The following is a 19594-nucleotide window of genomic DNA, read 5'->3' on the forward strand; positions in this document are numbered from 1 at the left end:
ATTTGGGCTAAGTCTCTTGACCCGTACAAAGTTGTTTTTCAGGCCATGGTTTTAAAACATAAACTAAAAGCTGAACATCACCGTCTTAAGTGCACATAATACATCCTTGGTTTATAACTAGGGCAGCCAGATAAAACATAGGATGTCCGGTAAAATTTAACTTTAGATGAATAACAAATGGTTTTTTAGTATAACAATATCCCCAATATTGCATAAGATATGCTTTGCATTTCCTCTACCTGGCAATCCAATTAAAGAACACCATTGGTCCATGCACAGTCTTTTCAATTTCATTTATTCATTCACAATGAATTAGCTGATTATTTAATCTCATATATATGTTTTAGCTGCAGGTATTTTTAGTAATCATGGCTGTAACTACCTTCTTAAGAAACCACGTGGCAACTCTAAGGCCCTGAGAAGGTATTCAGAAGACTGAGAAGTTACTGACCTAGGAGCCTGTTCATCAAGCTGTGACTGCAGGCTGGGTGCACCAGCACCAACTCTGCTTGTGGAACCGGCTTTCACTCAGGGCTCACCTAGACTACTGAACTCAGAACCTGCATCTTAAGATCCCACGTGCACATTCCTGTTTTGAAGTGAAGTGAAGTCACTCAGTCGTGTCTGACTCTTTGCGACCCCACGGACTGTAACCTACCGGGCTCCTCCATCCATGGGATTTTCCAGGCAAGAGTACTGGAGTGGGGTGCCATTTCCTTCTACAGGGGATCTTCCCAACCCAGGGATCGAACCCAGGTCTCCCACATTGTAGGCAGACGCTTTACTGTCTGAGCCACAAGGGAAGCACTGATTAATTTATTTATTAAAAAAAAATTTTTTTTTCTTCTTTTTTTTTTCCCACTTATTTTTATGAGTTGGAGGCTAATTACTTTACAATATTGTAGTGGTTTTTGCCATACATTGACATGAATCAGCCATGGATTTACATGTGTTCCCCATCCTGAACCCCCCTCCCACCTCCCTCCCCATCCCATCCCTCTGGGTCATCCTAGTGCACCAGCCCTGAGCACTTGTCTCTTGCATCCACCCTGAACTGGCAATCTGTTGGAAGCAATGATTTAGAAGGCTGTGTTTCAGGAAAATTCCCAAGGACATATGTAGCGGGGATCCAAGGGAAATTGACTTAAAGTACAGAAACTCCTTATGAGAATATTTTAAAAGTTCAGGCATTACTTCAAGATCTGAATCATGGTACAGTACAGGTAGCAGGAATGAAATTGAAAGAAAGAAACGGAAATGGAAAACGCTAATAGAAAAACAATCTATGGAACTTGGGAAAGACTGGATGGGCTTCCCAGGGGGCTCAGTGGTAAAGGACCCACCTGCCAATGCAGGAGAGGAGATGCAGGTTCCACCCTGGGTCAGGAAGATCCCCTGGAGGAGGGTACGGCAACCCACTCCAGTATTCTTGCCTGGAGAATCCTGCAGACAAGGAGCCTGGAGGACTACAGTCCATGGGGTCGCAGGAGTCCGACGGTAACAACAACTGTGGTTTTAGAATTTCTAAATGCTCCACAGGTGATTCTATTTGCAGCCAAGGTTAAGAACCACAAATAGGAGCTCTTTCAATCTATTTTTTTTTTCTTTCAATCTATTTGTTTTCACTTAGAGATGATTTCCAACCCTGGCTACACTTTAGAATTATTTGAGGATCTTTAAAAATGTATCAGTATCTACACACTGCCCTTAGAGATTCTGATTTAATTTGTAACTTTTTAGAAGTTCCACAGTTGTTAGTAATGTGCAGGCAGGGCTGAGAATACTCAAGTGAAGCATTCAGTTTACATGATCATTTATTAACTTTTTTTTTTTTTTTCAAATAAATGTAAAATGAAGAGAGAATTCAGTGTTTACAGAATCCAAACCTTCTAATTAGGTGAAATATAAACCAACCTATTTTCATTTGCTTGTTATAATTTCACAATAAATTTTTCTTGGAGTTAGCTACAATTTCCATTTTTTTCAAAACCTCATTTTGAATAAAAAATAAAATTAGTTGATGACCATTGAGACTGGATAACCATTTATGATATAAGCATTATTCAGATGTTCAAAATATAACATGAAATAAATTGATTATAATCACAACCACAATTATATATCTTAGGATAGAGTAAGGTCCTCAGGAAACAGGGGTAAAAAAAATTATATGTCTAAAATGTATTTCAAGGTCAAAGTAAATAATCAGGATATAATTCTATTACTAAAGTCTAAATAAAAAACATCAAGCAGAACATTTAAGTACTTTCGAGTTAACTACACTACGGCATTATTTCAGAAGTATGAAAAGTAAAAAAAAATTTTCAAAAAGAAAAAATTTTCCAAATGACCTTTTATAAAATGGAAAATTGGCTTACCTCTTCCCTGTGATTCTTGATTGGCATACAAAGAATACTTTGTGTCTTGTAGCCTGTAATTTGGTCAACTTCTGCATTGAATCGAGGGTCCTAGTAAGGAAGATGAAATTAAATTTAGTGACTGACTTGCTCAATGATTGATTTGATTTTTCTGATTTATAGGATTAGAGAAATCTAACCTTTGACTTACCTTGTTGCTCTGAATGTTAATTTTATCATTGTAAAGATATCAAATCACCTAAGTACATATAATCTTTGACAAAGATAAATTTAAAGTTTTTTAAAGAAGCTAGTGTTCATAGATACAGATGCAAACAAATGTTAAGAAATAAACAAAATTCAAAAAAGTAACCAATTTAGATAGTCTCACTTAAACCCCAGAAAAAGTGACCACTTTCCTCTTCTGTAATAAATTTTGCCTATTCCCATCTCACTGATTCTTCTGAAAAAGAAAAGCATCTCTGGTCTGAAATTCTTTCCTATAAAACCCACCACCTCCAAAATGACCTTTCCAGTACTGATGTTACTTCCCTTGTAACGACTGACCTTGTTCAGAGGAGCGTGATGGGCTACAGTACACTGGGCCATGGGCCACAAAGAGTTGGACATGACTCAGCCTAACACAACAACAACAACAAACGATTGTTTATCTCTTACCTCAGTATTCTGTATTTCTATCTCAGATGTTCATAAGAATTAAAATCTTTTCTTTTTTATTTAATAAAAGTGCATGGGCTTCATCAAACTATAAACAACTCCTTAATCTCTGAATCTCTTTCCCCTTTCACAAAGTACATCCTTGCACATCCAATAATCACAAAGGGCTTTTGAAATGTGTAAAAGTTCAAAATGTGGGTTAAAGAAGAAAAAGATGCAGGCTATTTTCCATTAAACCAGACTAAGAAGATTAAAGGTAGGCCATAAACTCCATGAGGGGCTTTTATTGGTTCATTGCTGTATTCCTAAGATCAACTCAGGAACTCAAAAACATCTGTTAAAAAAATGAAGCAATTCATTAACAACTGATACCATAGTTATCCAATGTGATCATTTTTAGCTTACTATAGCTTAAAACAAATCTTTTAGAGGTAGAAGGAAAAACTCCAAGGAAATGGACAGATACTAGTATATGAGATACAATTAGAATGGAAGCAAACATACCAGAATATAAATATCTGAATGAATATTGTTCCCTTCAAAGCAACAGCCTTGGGAACTTACATGCTCAACCTAATAATAGCATTATTGTTGTAAAAACTCTGCTTTTGGAATTCCCTTTGGAAAATACAGAGTAGTCACACTGGAAAAATCCTCATCTTTGAAGGTCATTTCTATTTTTTTTTTTTAATTAGTCTAAAGTCACGCAAAGCCAAAGCTGTGAATGAAGTAAATGATTGCACTAAATTCCATCAAACTAGGGTCAGAAATGAGGCCAATTTTCCCGTTTAGAGGGACCGAACGTGGCCTTAAAGACAAACTTTCAAAAGGAAAGTTAAAAAATCGTGGCGAATCAACATAAATATTTTATATTACAAATAAACAGTATTGCATTTTAATTTTTCTGCAAACATGTTCAAAGTTGCATTGAAAAGACAGAGAAAATCTTGCCTGAATATTTCCAAAAGACAGTTTTAAATAACATGCTATATTGCAAGGTATCTAAAGAAAGCAGACAGGCTACTGATATGGATGAATTAAAAGAAATTAAACATTATGAATTTATATAGGGAATTATTCCATAAGCTAATAATCAAAATATGAATAGAAATGCATCCTCAGCAATTATTTTGTTAATGAATATCTGAATTACAAGACCAGTTTATAAAGAAGAGGATTAAACCCAACTATCTAATCAAAGCAAGAGTCTGAAATGTATAGGACTCCCACAGAGTTTGTGTATACCGGAAGTTTAAAATAAACAGCAACCTTCGATTTCACTCTTCAGTGAAAGAAGTAGGAGTAACGTCTGCCTCAGAATCACTTTAAGAGAATTTTGGCATCTCAAAGAATTTTCCTTTAACAATGTACCCGGTGCAAGGGCTACAAACATGGAGGACTTATAATGCTTCCAGGTCCAGGAACCACTGAAATAAAAATGGACCACTACTATTACTTTATTATTTCTTTCACTGTTTATGAGAACATGACAGTAAAAAAAAAAAAAAACCCACAAAGCTTAAATATCCATCTCCTATAATAAAACAACTAGTATCAGACCTGTCCTCCTGCTGGGAAATATCTGAACAGATCAAATACATGAGACAACTAAGCCACACATAGTGCAGGGGAGAACGCACATGGCTACACTGCAACATTCTTGCTCCTCCAGGCAGCCTCTTCTCCCAGCAAGGAGAAGCAGGTGGTACCCAAGTGGGACCAGAGTTCCAGATGGAACTGAATTCAGGGCTTCTAAAGTGCTTTACAAATAGCTGATGAAATAGAGAAGTGAAAGGCAAGGGAGAAAGGGAAAGATAGACCCAACTAAAAGCAGAGTTCCAGAGAAGAGCAAGGAGAGACAGAAAGGCCTTCTTAACCGAACAATGCAAAGAAACAGCAGAAAACAGCACGGAAAAGACTAGAGATCTCTTAAAAAAAACTGGATATGTCAAGAGAACATTTCATGCAAGGATGGACACAACAAGGGACAGAAACGGTGTGGACCTGAGAGAAGCTGAAGAGATTAAGAAGAGGTGGCAAGAACACACAGAAGAACTATACAAAAAAGATCTTCTAACCCAGATAACCATGATGCTGTGATCACTCACCTAGAGCCAGACAGCCTGGAGTGTGAAGTCAAGAGGGACTTAGGAAGCATCACTATGAATAAAGCTAGTGGAGGTGAAGGAATTCCATCTAAGTGGTTTCAAAATCCTAAAAGGTGATGCTATTAAAGTGCCACACTCATGTCAGCAAATTTGGAAAACTCAGCAGTGGCCACAGGACTAGAAAACAATCCCAAAGAAGGGCAATGCTAAAGAATTTTCAAGGTCAGTTGAGTTGCTCAGTCCTATCTGACCCTTGCGACCCCATGGACTGTAGCACGCCAGGCCTCCCTGTCCATCACCAACTCCCAGAGTTTACTCAAACTTCTGTCCATTGAGTCAGTGATGCCATCCAACCATCTCATCCTCTGTCGTCCCCTTCTTCTCCTGCCTTCAACCTTTCCCAGCATCATGGTCTTTTCTAAGGACTCAGTTCTTCACATAAGGTGGCTGAAGTATTGCAGCTTCAGTTTCAGCATCAGTCCTTCCAATGAACATCCAGGACTGATTTCCTTTAGGACCAACCGGTTTGATCTCCTTGCAGTCAAGGGACTCTCAAGAGTCTTCTCCAGCATCACAGTTCAAAAGCATCAGTTCTTTGGCGCTCAGCTTTCTTTATGGTCCAGCTCTCAATGTTTAAACTACTGTACAATTGTGCTCATTTCACATGCTAGCAGGGTTATGCTCAAAATCCTTCAAGCTAGGTTTCAGCAGTACATGAACCAAGAATTACTTCCAAATGTACAAGTTGGGTTTAGAAAAGTCAAATGAACCAGAGATCAAATTGCCAATAGTTTTTTGATCACAGAGAAAGGAAGGGAATTCCAGAAAAAAAAAATTGGTTTGACTATGCTTCTTTGACTATGTTAAAGCCTTGGACTATGTGGATTACAACAAACTGGAAGATTCTTGAAGAGATGGAAATACCAGACCACCTTACCTGCCTCCTGAGAAACCTGTATGCAGGTTAAGAAACAACAGTTAGAACCAGTCATGGAATAAATGACTGGTTCAAAACCAGGAAAGAAGTGTGACAAGGCTATATATTGTCACCCTTAAATTAAATTAAATTGTAACAATTTAATAAAAATTGCTAAGTTTTATTTAACTTAAGGAGATCCATCCTAAAGCAGATCAGTCCTGGGTGTTCATTGGAAGGACTGATGCTGAAGCTGAAACTCCAATACTTTGGCCACCTCATGCGAAGAGCTGACTCTTTGGAAAAGACCCTGATGCTGAGAGGGATTGAGGGCAGGAAGAGAAGGGGAGAACAGAGGATGAGATGATTGGATGGCATCACCAACTCGATGAACATAAGTTTGGGTAAACTCCTGGAGTTGGTGATGGACAGGGAAGCCTGGTGTGCTGTGCTCCATGGGGTCGCAAAGAGTCAGACATGACTGAGCGACTGAATTGAACTGAAATGCAGAGTACATAATGCAAAATGCTGGGTTGGATTTTTCAATCATATGCTGGACTCAAGATTGCTGGGAGAAATATCAATAACCTCAGAATGCAGATGATACCACTCTAATGGCAGAAAGTGAAGAGGAACTAAAGAACCTCTTGATGAGGCTGAGACAGGAGAGTGAAAAAGCTGGCTTGAAACTCAACATTCAAAAAACTAAGATCATGGCATCCAATCCCACCGCTTCATGGCAAATAGAAGGGGAAAAGGTAGAAGCAGTGACGGATTTTATTTTCTTGGGCTCCAAAATCACTGTGGACAGTAACTGCAGCCATGAAATTAAGACGTTTGCGCCTTGCAAGGAAAGCTATGACCAACCTAGACAGTGTATTAAAAAGCAGAGACTCACTTTGCTGACAAATATCTGTCTAGTCAAAGCTATGGTTTTTCCAGTAGTCATGCACAGTTGTGAGAGTTGGACCAGAGAGAAGGCTGAGCACTGAAGAATTGATGCTTTATTACTGTGGTGCTGGAGAAGACTCCTGAGAATCCCTTGGACAGCAAGGAGATCAAGCCAGCCAGTCCAGAAGGAAATCAATCCTGAATATTCACTAGAAGGATTAATGCTGAAGCTGATGCTCCAATAGTCTGGGCAACCTGATGCAAAGTCCCTCACTGGAAAAGACCCTGATGCTGGGAAAGATTGAAGGCAGAAGGAGAAGGGGGCAGCAGAGGATGAGATGGTTAGACAACATCACAGACTCAACGGACTGAATCTGAGCAAACTCCAGGATAGAGGGAAGAACAGGGGACTCTGGCATGCAGCAGTTCATGTGGTCGCAAAGAGTTGTAGAAGACTTAGGGACAGAATGACAACAATAACACAAGTGCTGGGGTGTGCAAGGCAAAGTACCTGCTAAGACAGGCTGTGTTGTGGGTGTGGTAGGGTATAAAGAGGGGTGGCAGAAGACAGTTTGAACATGTCTTTGGTTCAATACAGGCTGAACATGTATTTGGCAAGACTCTTAAGAGAACAAGCAAAAACTACCTTTTGAAAGCTGAAAGTGGACTGGTGCCTCCAATTATAAAAATGTTTGAAGACACTGGGGTCCTACCCATCAGAGGTACCTCACTAGGTACCCAGGCATTCAGCTGAGGCACAGAAGGGCCACTCCTTGGGAGCAAGGACCCTACTGGAGATCCAGGCAGCATTCCCTAAGGATAAATTTAAAACTAAAGTAGATCCATCATAATAAATAATAATATCAAATCTGACAGGGCCAAAAGGATCTTCCAGTAACTTCACTGCTTGCAAAAATAAAGGTCAGCCCTGTTTTAAAAGAAGATAATATAACCCAAATGACTTTCAACAAACAGTCACAATGTCCAGCCTACAATAAACATAATCACAACAAATGAAGAAACAGGAAACACAACCCATAGTGAAGAAAAAGAACAGTCAATAAAAAATGACCCCAGGATGTGAAAGATATTGGAATTAACAACAAGGACTTCAAAGAAGCTATTATAAATGTATTAAAAAGCTTAAAATATGGTAATAATGAACAGATGGGAATCTCTGCAAAGAAAGAAAAAAAGTATTCTTAAAAAGCCAAATGGAAATTCTAGAACTGGAAAGTACGAAGTCTAAAATGAAGAGTTCACTGATTAACAGCAGATTGGATGAGTCAGTGAACCTGAAGGGAAACTGACAAAGCACCTAATCAAAGACTGAGGAAAAACAAAAACTATGCAAAGTTAACAGAGCCTCAGTGTTCTCTGGGACAATATCAAATGGTCTAACATAGACAATTGGAGACCAAAGAGAAGAAAATGGGGCCTAAAAAAAATATTTAAACACATGACCAGAATTTTCCCAAAGTTAGTGAAAACCTTAAACATATACACACAGTGTGAAAATGATACATAACACGAAACATGTAAGAAAGGAAGGTTGGCTCACTTCTCATAAGAAAAGTGAAAACCAGAAAAAAAGTGGGAAAACATTTTAAATATTAAAAGAAAACTACTGTTAACCAAGAAGCATCTTTGCAGTAAAGATATCTTTCAAGATTATAGGCAAAATGAAGGCATATTTAGGTAAACAAAATCAGAGAATTTGTCACCATCAGACCAATACTAAAGAAATAGTAAAGAAAGTTCTTCAGCCTGAAGAAACAGATTTTACAGAAACGAATAAAGAGCTTGGAACTTGGCCTGAGCACATGCACAAATATATAAACACTAAGGAAATAGACCCGAAAAGATACTGCTGTGATTTATGTCCACGAGTGTCCTGCCGACCTTTCTCTCTAGGAGTTTTATGGTAACCAGTCTTACATTTAGGTCTTTAATCCACTTTGGGTTTATTTTTGTGTATGGTGTTGGAGAATGTTCTAATTTCATTCTTTCACATGTAGCTGTCTAGTTTTCCCAGCACCACTTATTGAAGAGACTGTCTTTTGTCCAGTGTATTCCTGCCTCTTTTGTTGTAGGATGGAATATTACTCAGTCATGAAAAAGAATGAAATAACGTCATTTGCACAACATGGATGGATCTAAGATTATCACACTAAATGAAGTAAGCCAGACAGAGGAAGGTAATTATTATATGATACTGCTTATATGCAGAAGCTTAAAAAAAGAAAAAAAAACAAAAAGACACAAATTAACTTATTTACAAAACAGAAATAGATCTATACACATAGAAAACAAACTTATGGTTATCAAAGGGGAAAACGTAGGGCAATAAATTAGGAGTTTGGGATTAACAAACTATATATAAAAAAGATAACCAGTAAGGGCCTACTGTAAAGCTGGGGAACTATATTCAACATTTTATAATAACCTAAAAGGAAAAAAATCTGAAATATATATGTATGTGTGTATATATACATACACACAAACACACACACATAACTTTACCACTGTGCTATACATCTGAACATGCCACTGTAAATCAACTATACTTCAATTAAAAAAAGAAGAATAAGGAAGCCTGGTTCTTCATTTTTGGAGGAGGAAAACAAAATGTACCTTGAAGTGTTAGATTAAAATCAGAGGTAAGAATTTATTGTTTATAATATAGTGGGTAGCCAGCTATAGGAATAAATAAAATATTAGTGTATGTTAGTCTGTGTATTTTTTTCCTACCTCTATCTGCTGAAAAACTAGTAGCAACGAGCATGCCTAGTGCCTAGATCTTGGTTTTTAAATACCACCCCGTCCAGTGAGAGGCACCTGGGTTCCTAGGTCCACGGCAGGGGAAGTGTAAGATAAAGTCTAGAACATCCTGCTAAGTAGGTAAAACTTTCAGTTCCCCCAGAAAGCAAGAAAATGCCAAGAGTGATGTGGGAACATATCAAAACGACATCAGTTCAGTCACTCAGTCATGTCCAACTCTTTGCGACCCCATGGACTGCAGCATGCCAGGCCTCCCTGCCCATCACCAACTCCCAGAGCCCGCTCAAAGGCATGTCCATTGAGATGGTGATGCCATCCAACCATCTCATTTCTCTGTCATCCCCAGCATCAGGGTCTTTTCAAATGAGTCAGTTTTTCACATCAGTTGGCCAAAGTATTGGAGCTTAAGCTTCAGCATCAGTCCTTCCAATGAATAGTCAGGGCTGATTTCCTTGAGGATGGACTGGTTGGATCTCACTGCAGTCCCAGGAACTCTCAAGAGTCTTCTCCAACACCACAGTTCAGTGCTCAGTTTTCTTAATAGTCCAACTCTCACATCCATACATGACTAATGGAAAAAACATAGCTATGACTAGGTGGACCTTTGTTGGCAATATAATGTCTCTGCTTTTTAATATGCTGTCTAGACATAGCTTTTCTTCCAAGGAGCAAGCATCTTTTAATTTCATGGCTGCAGTCACCATCTGCAGTGATTTTGGAGCCCAAAAAAATTAAGTCTGTCACTGCTTCCACTGTTTCCCCATCTATTTGCCATGAAGTGATGGGACCAGACGCCATGATCTTAGCTTTCTGAATGTTGAGTTTTAAGCCAACCTTTTCACTCTCCTCTTTCACTTTCATCAAGAGGCTCTCTAGATCTTCTTTGCTTTCTGCCATGAGTGTGGTGTCATCTCCATATCTGAGGTTATCGATATTTTTCCTGGCAATCTTGATTCCAGCCTGTGCTTCATCCAGCCTGGCATTTCACATGATGTACTCTGCATATAAGTTAAACAAGCAGGGTGATAATATACAGCCTTGATGTACTCCTTTCCCAATTTGGAACCAGTCTGTTGTTCCATGTCTGGTTCTAACTGTTGCTTCTTGACCAGCATACAGATTTCTCAGGAGGCAGGTCAGGTGGTCTGGTATTCCCATCTCTTTAAGAATCTTCCACAGTTTGCTGTGATCCACACAGTCAAAGGCTTTGGCGTAGTCAATAAAGCAGAAGTAGATGTTTTTCTGGAGCTCTCTTGCTTTTTCTATGATCCAACGGATGTTGGCAACTTGATCTCTGGTTCCTCTGCCTTTTCTAAATCCAGCTTGAACATCTGGAAGTTCACGATTCATGTACTGTTGAAGCCCAGCTTGGAGAATTTTGAGCATTACTTTGCTAGTGTGTGAGATGAGTGCAATTGTGCGACAGTTTGAGCATTCTTTGGCATTGCCTTTCTTTGGGATTGGAATGAAAACTGACCTTCTCCAGTCCTGTGGCCACTGCTGAGTTTTCCAAATTTGCTGTCATATTGAGTGTAGCACTTTCACAGCATTATCTTTTAGGATTTGATAGACTGAGCCAAAAGGACATCAGTTCAGTTCAGTTCAGTTGCTCAGTTGTGTCCGACTCTTTGCGACCCCATGAATTGCAGCATGCCAGGCCTCCCTGTCCATCTCCAACTCCCGGAGTTTACTCAAACTCCTGTCCATAGAGTTGGTGATGCCATCCAGCCATCTCATCCTCTGTCGTCCCGTTCTCCTCCTGCCCCCAATCCCTCCCAGCATCAGGGTCTTTTCCAATGAGTCAACTCTTCACATGAGGTGGCCAAAGTATTGGAGTTTCAGCTTCAGCATCAGTCCTTCCAATGAACACCCAGGACTGATCTCCTTTAGGATGGACTGGTTGTATCTCCTTGCAGTCCAAGGGACTCTCAAGAGTCTTCTCCAACACCACAGTTCAAAAACATCATTTGAGCCAATAAATTGGATATAATCTGAGAATATGAATAAGATAGTAACACAGCATAACTCATTAAAAAATAAAAATCCATGAGTCCATAATGATAGAAATAATGAATGAATAAGGAAGACAAAGCTCTTCTTCACATTAGAATGTAACTAATATATACAGAGGGTATTATTGATATAAAGTTGGAAAATTAGTAGATGCCCAAAGTGGTAAGTGCTCTGATAAGGAAAAGAGTATTTACATAATATCAAAATAACTTCTCTTAAGATATTTATTAATTACAATGGGAAAATTGTACCTGTATTGTGAAACACTTAGTGGACACCACTTTAACCCACTTACCAAGTTTAATATCATCAAAAATGTGGTAAAGTAACATCGCGTGCTACCTGGTAACATATGCTAAGATCTGTGGTATAATTAAAAAACATGTTTGGTCTGGCATTAGATCTCTTCAAACCCTTGGAATTACCTGATAGTCTTTTTATATTCATAACAAGCCCCTGCCAAGCATACCTGAGCGCATGCTAATATAAAGTATCATGGGTGAGAAGGTTTCAAATAGCTTCAGGACTGGATCTGGGTGCCAGGAAAACCACCTGAGTGATTAGAGGGTCAGAACGTTCAGCCCTGCCACTGGATAAGGAAGAGGGGCCTGGAGACTGAGTCCAATCACCAATGGCCAATGATTTAATCAACCATCCCTACATAATGAAAAAAAAAATCAGATTGAGGGAACTTTTGGGTAAAGGTGATCTATGTGCTGGATGGTGTTGCCATAGAGTGTGGGCAAGGAAGTTTTGTGTTCCCTACCTCTCACTCCTTGCCCTGTGTATCTCTTCTACTAGGCTATTTCTGAATGTTATCCTTTATAAACATATAGCTATAATCTTACGTATGGCACTTTCCTGAGTTCTGAGTCATTCCAGCAAATCACTAAACCCGACTGGGGAGCCCCTGCGTCTGCAGTCGGCCTGAAACTAGTGTGGTCCTACTCACGGCTGGCATCTTAAGTGGGGACAACACTGTACGACAGGGCCCCTAACCCATGGGGTCTGTACTCACTCCAGGCAACTCGTGTCAGGAGTGAGCTGGACTGTAGGACACCCCAGCTGGTGTAGAGGTGAAGAACTGATTGTCGGCTGTAAAGTCAAACGAGGTCGAAAGAACATTTGTGGTATTCCTGCCAAAAGCGCCTAATTGAATCTATTCAAGAAAAACATTCTGCAAGATAACTGGCCTGTCTCCTTCCAAAAGACATGTCAAGAAAGAGCAGCACTGAGAAACTACCCCAGATTTAATGGAGACTAACAAGACAGGACAAACACGTGCAATATGTAACCCTGAGTTAGAGCCTTCAACAGAGGGGGAAGAAATCACTGCAAAGGACATTCATGGGACAACTGACCAAATTTGACTATGGAATGTTAGCTAAGAGCTTTGTATCAAAAAATTTCCAGATTTTGATAAAAGTACGACAATTGTGTAAGACTATATTCTTGTTAGAAAATATATATAGCAATTGCTTCTCAGCCTTTTAGCTAAGATCAAGTGCAGTATCTGTTCTTACCAGAATATACATATAGTAAAAATGTCTCCGAATGGCTCAGAAAAAAAATAATATGCATGCATCACTTACATGCATTACACACAGAAAAAGAAAGTAATAAAGCAGATGGGGCAAAATATAAACAATTAGAGAATCTGGGTAGAGGGTATACCCAAGTTTCTGATACTGGTCTTGCAACTTTTCTATAAGCTTGAAATCATATAAAGATAAAAATAACAGAAAACAAAAAAGGAAATAACCAACTAGATTTGCCAAATTATATGCTGGTCTTCTTCCACAAAGTGGAATATCTAAAGATTATTAGAGCATTTAACAATGATACAGCAATTCCCAAACTCTGTTCCCTAGGACACAATTACAACACAACAAATGTATCAAAATTGGTAATTTATTAAAATTAGAACAGTAGCTATTGTTATTTCTTTCTTCTGAAATTCATTTTGGAAATAATTTGATTTACCAGAAATTCACTTGAGTAGTGCCTGAGACCTGCAGGATGAGAGATGGTGAAGACGTATTTATCTGAAGAAGGACTGAAAAGGGGGGAATAAGTTTGGGGTGGGAAGAGCTGCAGCTCGAGGGAAAGACCACATGAGCGGCGATGTGATCCGTCCCTACGAACCCTCCAGTTTCTCTCCCTAAAAATCATGGTGTCCATGGAGAGGCTGCCCCATGGAAACAAGAGATGGGTCTAAGTTTTGCATTCCTGTTGATTTAGGAAATAAGAGGGTTATTTAGACAATATAAATCCTTTGACATAGGAAATCTTGGGAGGCGTAAGGCTTCCACCAGACATAGAACCAGGGCTTCAAGGCAATCTGTGATAGTTAATTTTATGTGTCAACTTGACTAGGCTAAGCGACACCCAAAAGGCTGATAACGCGTTACTTCCAGGTGTGTCTGTGAGGATGTCTCCAGAGGAGATGAACATCTGAATCAGTGGAATGAGTAAAGAAGATCTTTATCAATGCCAGTGGGCATCATCTAATCCCTTGAGTAGGCAGAGGAAAAGAAGGACGAATTTGCTGTTTGAACCAAGATATCCATATTCTCTTGCCCTTGTGCAGTCCACCACAGCTCCTGGCTCTGAAGCTTTTGATTGAGACACAGACCAGAGTTACACCACTGGCCCCCGATTCTTAGGCCTGCAGACTCTGAGTTATACCATCAACTACACCAATCCTGGTTCTCCAGCTTGCAGATGGAAGGCAGACTGTGGAACTTCTAAGCCTCCATACCCAAGTGAGCTTATTCCTACAATAAATCACTTCTTATTTATCTCTATATATCCTACTCTGAAGAACACTGAGTGATACGCAATCTGATCTAAATACTGGATGATGTCTAGTTTTCAAGTATTAGGAAAATTCCAACACATTTATATAAGTTGTTCTGATTATTGGGTCAATATCTTATTATTAATAGATGCTGTGCCACATTCAAGAAAGTTGCATGAAAGATGGCCTGAGAGAGGAGATGATGTGTTGATTGAACATCAGTGACATTTGTGGTGTAACTGAAACTCACTGGTCTAAGCTGCAGATCATGTCATGTTTTAAATATGTGAACGTATTATTTTATCAGCAATAAAACAGTTGAATTCCCAACTGTATACCATTCTGTTACAAAGTTTTAAAACGGGAATCAAATGTTGACCATTTCTTAAAATTAGTTTATCTAAGAGACTTTTTTATTCTCAGCTTCAATCTGAACACTGTTTTATTTCATGGCCACCGCTTGGTTTTCTACTGCTACACCACCATGTCTAAGTGTTCTGTGGTCATGTAAGCTGAAGAAATACTGCTATACAGTGTCATTTTTACAGATTACATATCTAAGGAATGTGTAGGACTAAGAAAACACAGAACACGCTTTTACATTTTTACTATTTCCACAGAAGGCTAAGAGACAGTATTCTGACCACTACTAATTATGAGCGGGCTGAGTAAGGAACCGCGGGCATGCTCAGGTGCACCAACTCTTTGCGACCCCATGGACTAGGCCATCCGGCTCCTCTGTCCATGGACTCTCCCAGGCAAGAATACTGGAGTGGGTTGCCATGCCCTTCTCAGGGATCTTCCTGACCCAGGGATTGAACCCACGTCTCCTGAATTCGTAGGCAGGTTCGTTGCCACTGAGCCACCAGGGAAGCCCAGTAATGAATTATCCACTAGCCAACTGACTTTCACTGTTAAGACCAACGTAAACTACATCACAATCAATCCCACAACTTCTAATGAAATTCTGTGCCAGGAAGAACTTCTGTAAGGCCACTATAAACGCAGATCAAGGGGGTCAAGGGTGAAGTAGCAACACGAGAAATCCACCAAGCTAAGGGGCTTCACCCTGTGGGCCTATTTTAGACAAGAATTAAACCACTGCTCACTGCAGAACAAAAATTACACCATATTATTGGGTTGGTCAAAAAGTTCTTTCAGACTTTTTGTAACATCTTATGAAACACTCAAACTTTTTGGGTAACCCAAAAACTCTGAAGATGGTAAAGAAAATAAATAAAATTGATATAGGTGAAGAAATCCTCAGTGCTGGTGAAGTTTAGGACAATGCAGACAAATGAAGGCTTTCTCAGCAAAACTGAAGCATATTTATGGTCCTAATCTACCAGTGTCACCTAAGATGGGAAGGGGATTCTGCAAATTTGGCAGCAATCCTTCAGCTGTGCCCTTAATTCCCCTCTTGGAGTCTGCTACAGTGTGATGTTATTTACAGAGCTCAACGAGGTCATGGAGATGGCTCCGTGAAGAACCAAAATTGAAAACACTGCTGGTACAGAGTGGATTCCAAGAGCTATCTCAGGATTTAACGTACATGAACTATCACTTATCTCCCCAGACCCCTACCCTCAGAATTCCTCACCAGTCACCACTATTTACTGACCCAGCTTCAGAACCTGAGGCATCTCCAACGTCTCTTCTCACTTCCATCTCCTGCAAGCTTCCAAGTCTGGCAGATTCAACTGCTTCTGCAATCCATTTCCTCCTTTTGATCTTGAAGGCCAGTGCCCTGCTTTAGGTCCTTACTTCCTCAGCCTATTAAAATAGCCTCTCCTACCAGTTTCCAGTATTTTTCCATCTAATTTACTTTATGACCACCATAATATTCATCCTTCTAAAGCACAGTCTGAATCACCCCAGTCCCCCTTTCAAACCATCTTCAATTATTCCTCATGGCTCTGAATCAAATACATGCTCCACAGCTGGGCATTCAAGACCTCAGTGATCTCCAGTAGCTCCTCAAAATCTACACTATCCCCAACATATATCCACATAAGCAACACATGGTCCAACTTCCCGTTTCTTCTTCAAACTTCTCTTTGCATCTGGCTCTCACCACGCACACAACTCAATCTACTCAAATCTTACCCATCCTCCAGGGTCTGTATCAATCATTGCTTCCTCAGAGAAACCTCTCTCCATCCCCCCCAGTTACATGCGACCTTCTACTTCCCTGAACCTAACACATTTTTCCTGGCTCTATTATGACCTGCTTTCTACTCTACTTATTTACCTCCCCTACCACAATCTTCTCTTAATCAATACTTATTAGGACTTATCTCTGTGCCAGGCACTGTACTAGGCATCAGGAGTACGGGGCTGAGCAAAACGTCTATGACCCCTCAAACTGCACAGAGGAACCTCACCTTCTCTGTGTTACTATGGGACCTACACAGTGTACCACATGATAAGTAGCAAGAACAATTGTTCTATCAAGGTGCTAGAACATGATTCATAAACACACTGCCACTCAATTAAGACGCTTTGTTTAAAATCTCTAACTCTATCAATAAAAGAATCATTTTCATAGGAAATTTGAAGAAACATATATTGTCATCTTTAAGTCTATAATGAAGACTTGTTCACTACTGAAACAAAAATGAAGAAATATCAAATCCTTCCATCAAAATATTGTAGAGCAAAAATTTCTATTTTTTGAAGATACAGATAAATTTATTTAGTAAAACAACTGAAAGAGTGGAAAGAAAGATAATCAGACTTTGGTATCAATGAGATGTCAAATGAATGAGTATGATGAAGTGAATGAATGAATTTAAAAAGACTATTGGTTTGGTTTTCAGACAGTTTTTGGACCTATTATTTTAGAATCTCAGTAAAATCCTCAGAAGTCCACGTGGTGATAATGTGGAGAGGGATATGTACAGTAATCAGGAAAAAACGAGAGAACACAAGTGTGAGATGAGCTACGTCAAATTATCACTTAGGAGAATAACAAGACAAGATTTCCCTAAGGCCCCTGGGTTGGACTCAACCACCAGTGAAGAAATTGACTTTCAAAAGATGGGGAGGTTCCTAACCATACGTCCCCACTTTAAATAAGCTTGTAAAGGATGAAATCTCAGTTTCAAACATCGCTATGATTCCCAGCGGCTGCCCAATGCCCCATCCACACCCCGTGCCCCACGCTGCCTCTGATCCACGAGCTTACTTACCTCATAGGCGTCCTTGATGTTCAAGGGCTCGCCAAGAGCGGCCACGTGTCCCACGATGCCTTTGTTCCACTCTAAGCGGATACAGTTATTTGAAGCTTCTTCCAGTGTTGAACCTTCTGCAACATCAAAGAGGCGGCTGATAAGAAACTTGTCGTTGGAGCTGTCCTCACAGACGAGGAATAAGGAGTAGCGGTCGGCGGAGATGAGTCCATGGATATGCAAGAAAATTTTGTGACATAAGGCTGTGACATCCAAGTGACTAGAAATATCTTTCACTAATTCCAAGAGTCTCGAGCACTGGTCCCCTTCATCATTATCAAACCGTGGGGAGGTTAGAGGCATCTGTTCCTTCTTGTCTGAGTCAGAGAGGAAGCTCACAGTCCCCTCAGAATCCTTGATAACAATGGGTCTAAGTGGCCGATCGAATTCGGAGGCAGAGATCTTCCTGGTTGGTGTTCCAGGGACACTGCTCTCTGCACGGGTACTTGGCTGCAAGGGACAAGAGCAGGATTCCGCGTGGCCTTTGACTCCTTCCTTGCACACAGGGATGGTGTGAACTCTCTCAGCAAACCATGCATTGACCATTTCTCTGTAGAAAAGAACATGTAGAGACATTAAATATTTGAGGAAGACGGGAGTGGATAAATAAGATGTGGTGCATATATACAATGGAATACTACTCAGCCATAAAAAAGGACTGATGCACGGTAACTTGGAGAGACGTGGATGGACTAACTGTCTGTCATACATAATGAAGTAAGTCAGAAAGAGACGAACAGATATCCTGTATTAACACATATATATGAATCAAGAAAAATGGTACTGATGAACCTATCTGCAGGGTAGGAACAGGGATGCAGATGTAGAAAGTGGACGGCGGTCATGCAGGGGGGTGAACAGGGAGACCGGGATCGCGGTATGTGCGCTGCCACGCGTAGGACAGACAGTGGTGGGCACTTACTGTGGAACGCGGGCGGTTCAGCTCAGGGCTCTGTGGTGACCTAGACGGGGGCGGGGTGGGATGGGGATGGGGATAAGGGAGGGAGGTCCGAGAGAGAGGGGACATGTGTACACACATAGCTGACTCTCTTCACCATTGAGCAGAAATTAACAGAAATTAACACGACAGTACAAAGCTACTATACCTCAATAAAAACAAAACACTGTGTGTGGGGTGGGGGGAGGGGGCGGTGGCGAGCATGCTCGGTCATGGCTGACTCTTTGCTATCCCACGGACTGAAGCCTGCCAGGTTCCTCTGTCCAGGGACCTTTCCAGGCAAAGGAGAGGGTTGCCATTTTCTACTCCAGAGGATCTCGCCAACCCAGGGATCGAACCAACATCTCTGTCTCCTGCATTGGCAGGCAGGTTCTTTACCACTGTGCCACCTGGGAAGCCTCCCTCTTTAAACACTGCTACCCCTGAAAACTTCTAAAATCCTCTCATGGTTAACTGATGCGGTAACCATTTGTCATAGAAAATGAAAACATGATGGTCTATTTAAGACAGTTTATTTTGAAAAACTGTAGAGGACAATTGTTTCACTGAACATTTTAATAAAAGATTGACTCCTGTATACATATATTTTCAGATATCTGATTTATAATGCATCAAGTGTCAAGTCGGTTCCTCTCAAAATCAGTTTGAATTAAAGTAAAAGCCACTAAATTTGACAATAGTCTAAGGAAAACACAGGCATGGAAATCTGCTGTTTAAAACACACAACTTATTCTGAAGTTAAATATTCAAAATTTTTTAAAAAAATTATCTGAACTTGGCTAGGTAACATGCTTTAGACAGTTTTTATCTATACCACTATATATAGATTAGATTTAGGAAAGGAAATAGAAAACATAAACAA

At 40.0% G+C, this 19594-nt stretch overlaps 1 protein-coding gene and 1 pseudogene across 2 annotated transcripts in view; one reads left to right on the top strand and one right to left on the bottom strand.

Annotated features, from left to right (window-relative positions):
* The window catches only part of PDE5A (phosphodiesterase 5A), a 127314-nt gene extending 108969 nt beyond the window's left edge, over window positions 1–18345 (bottom strand). For both annotated transcript variants that reach the window (XM_043438405.1, XM_043438404.1), the window contains exons 1-2: window positions 17736–18345; window positions 2379–2468 (exon numbers count right to left, since the gene is read on the bottom strand). In XM_043438405.1, the coding sequence (XP_043294340.1) occupies window positions 2379–2468; window positions 17736–18320 (675 nt within the window). In that variant the 5' untranslated portion in view covers window positions 18321–18345. The remainder of the gene's footprint in view (window positions 1–2378; window positions 2469–17735) is intronic.
* On the top strand, window positions 13219–13334 carry LOC122422425 (annotated as a pseudogene).
* Window positions 18346–19594: the final 1249 nt, after the last annotated feature.

Source organism: Cervus canadensis, chromosome 19, assembly GCF_019320065.1.
Source record: "Cervus canadensis isolate Bull #8, Minnesota chromosome 19, ASM1932006v1, whole genome shotgun sequence".
In the NCBI taxonomy this organism is placed as follows: domain Eukaryota; kingdom Metazoa; phylum Chordata; class Mammalia; order Artiodactyla; family Cervidae; genus Cervus; species Cervus canadensis.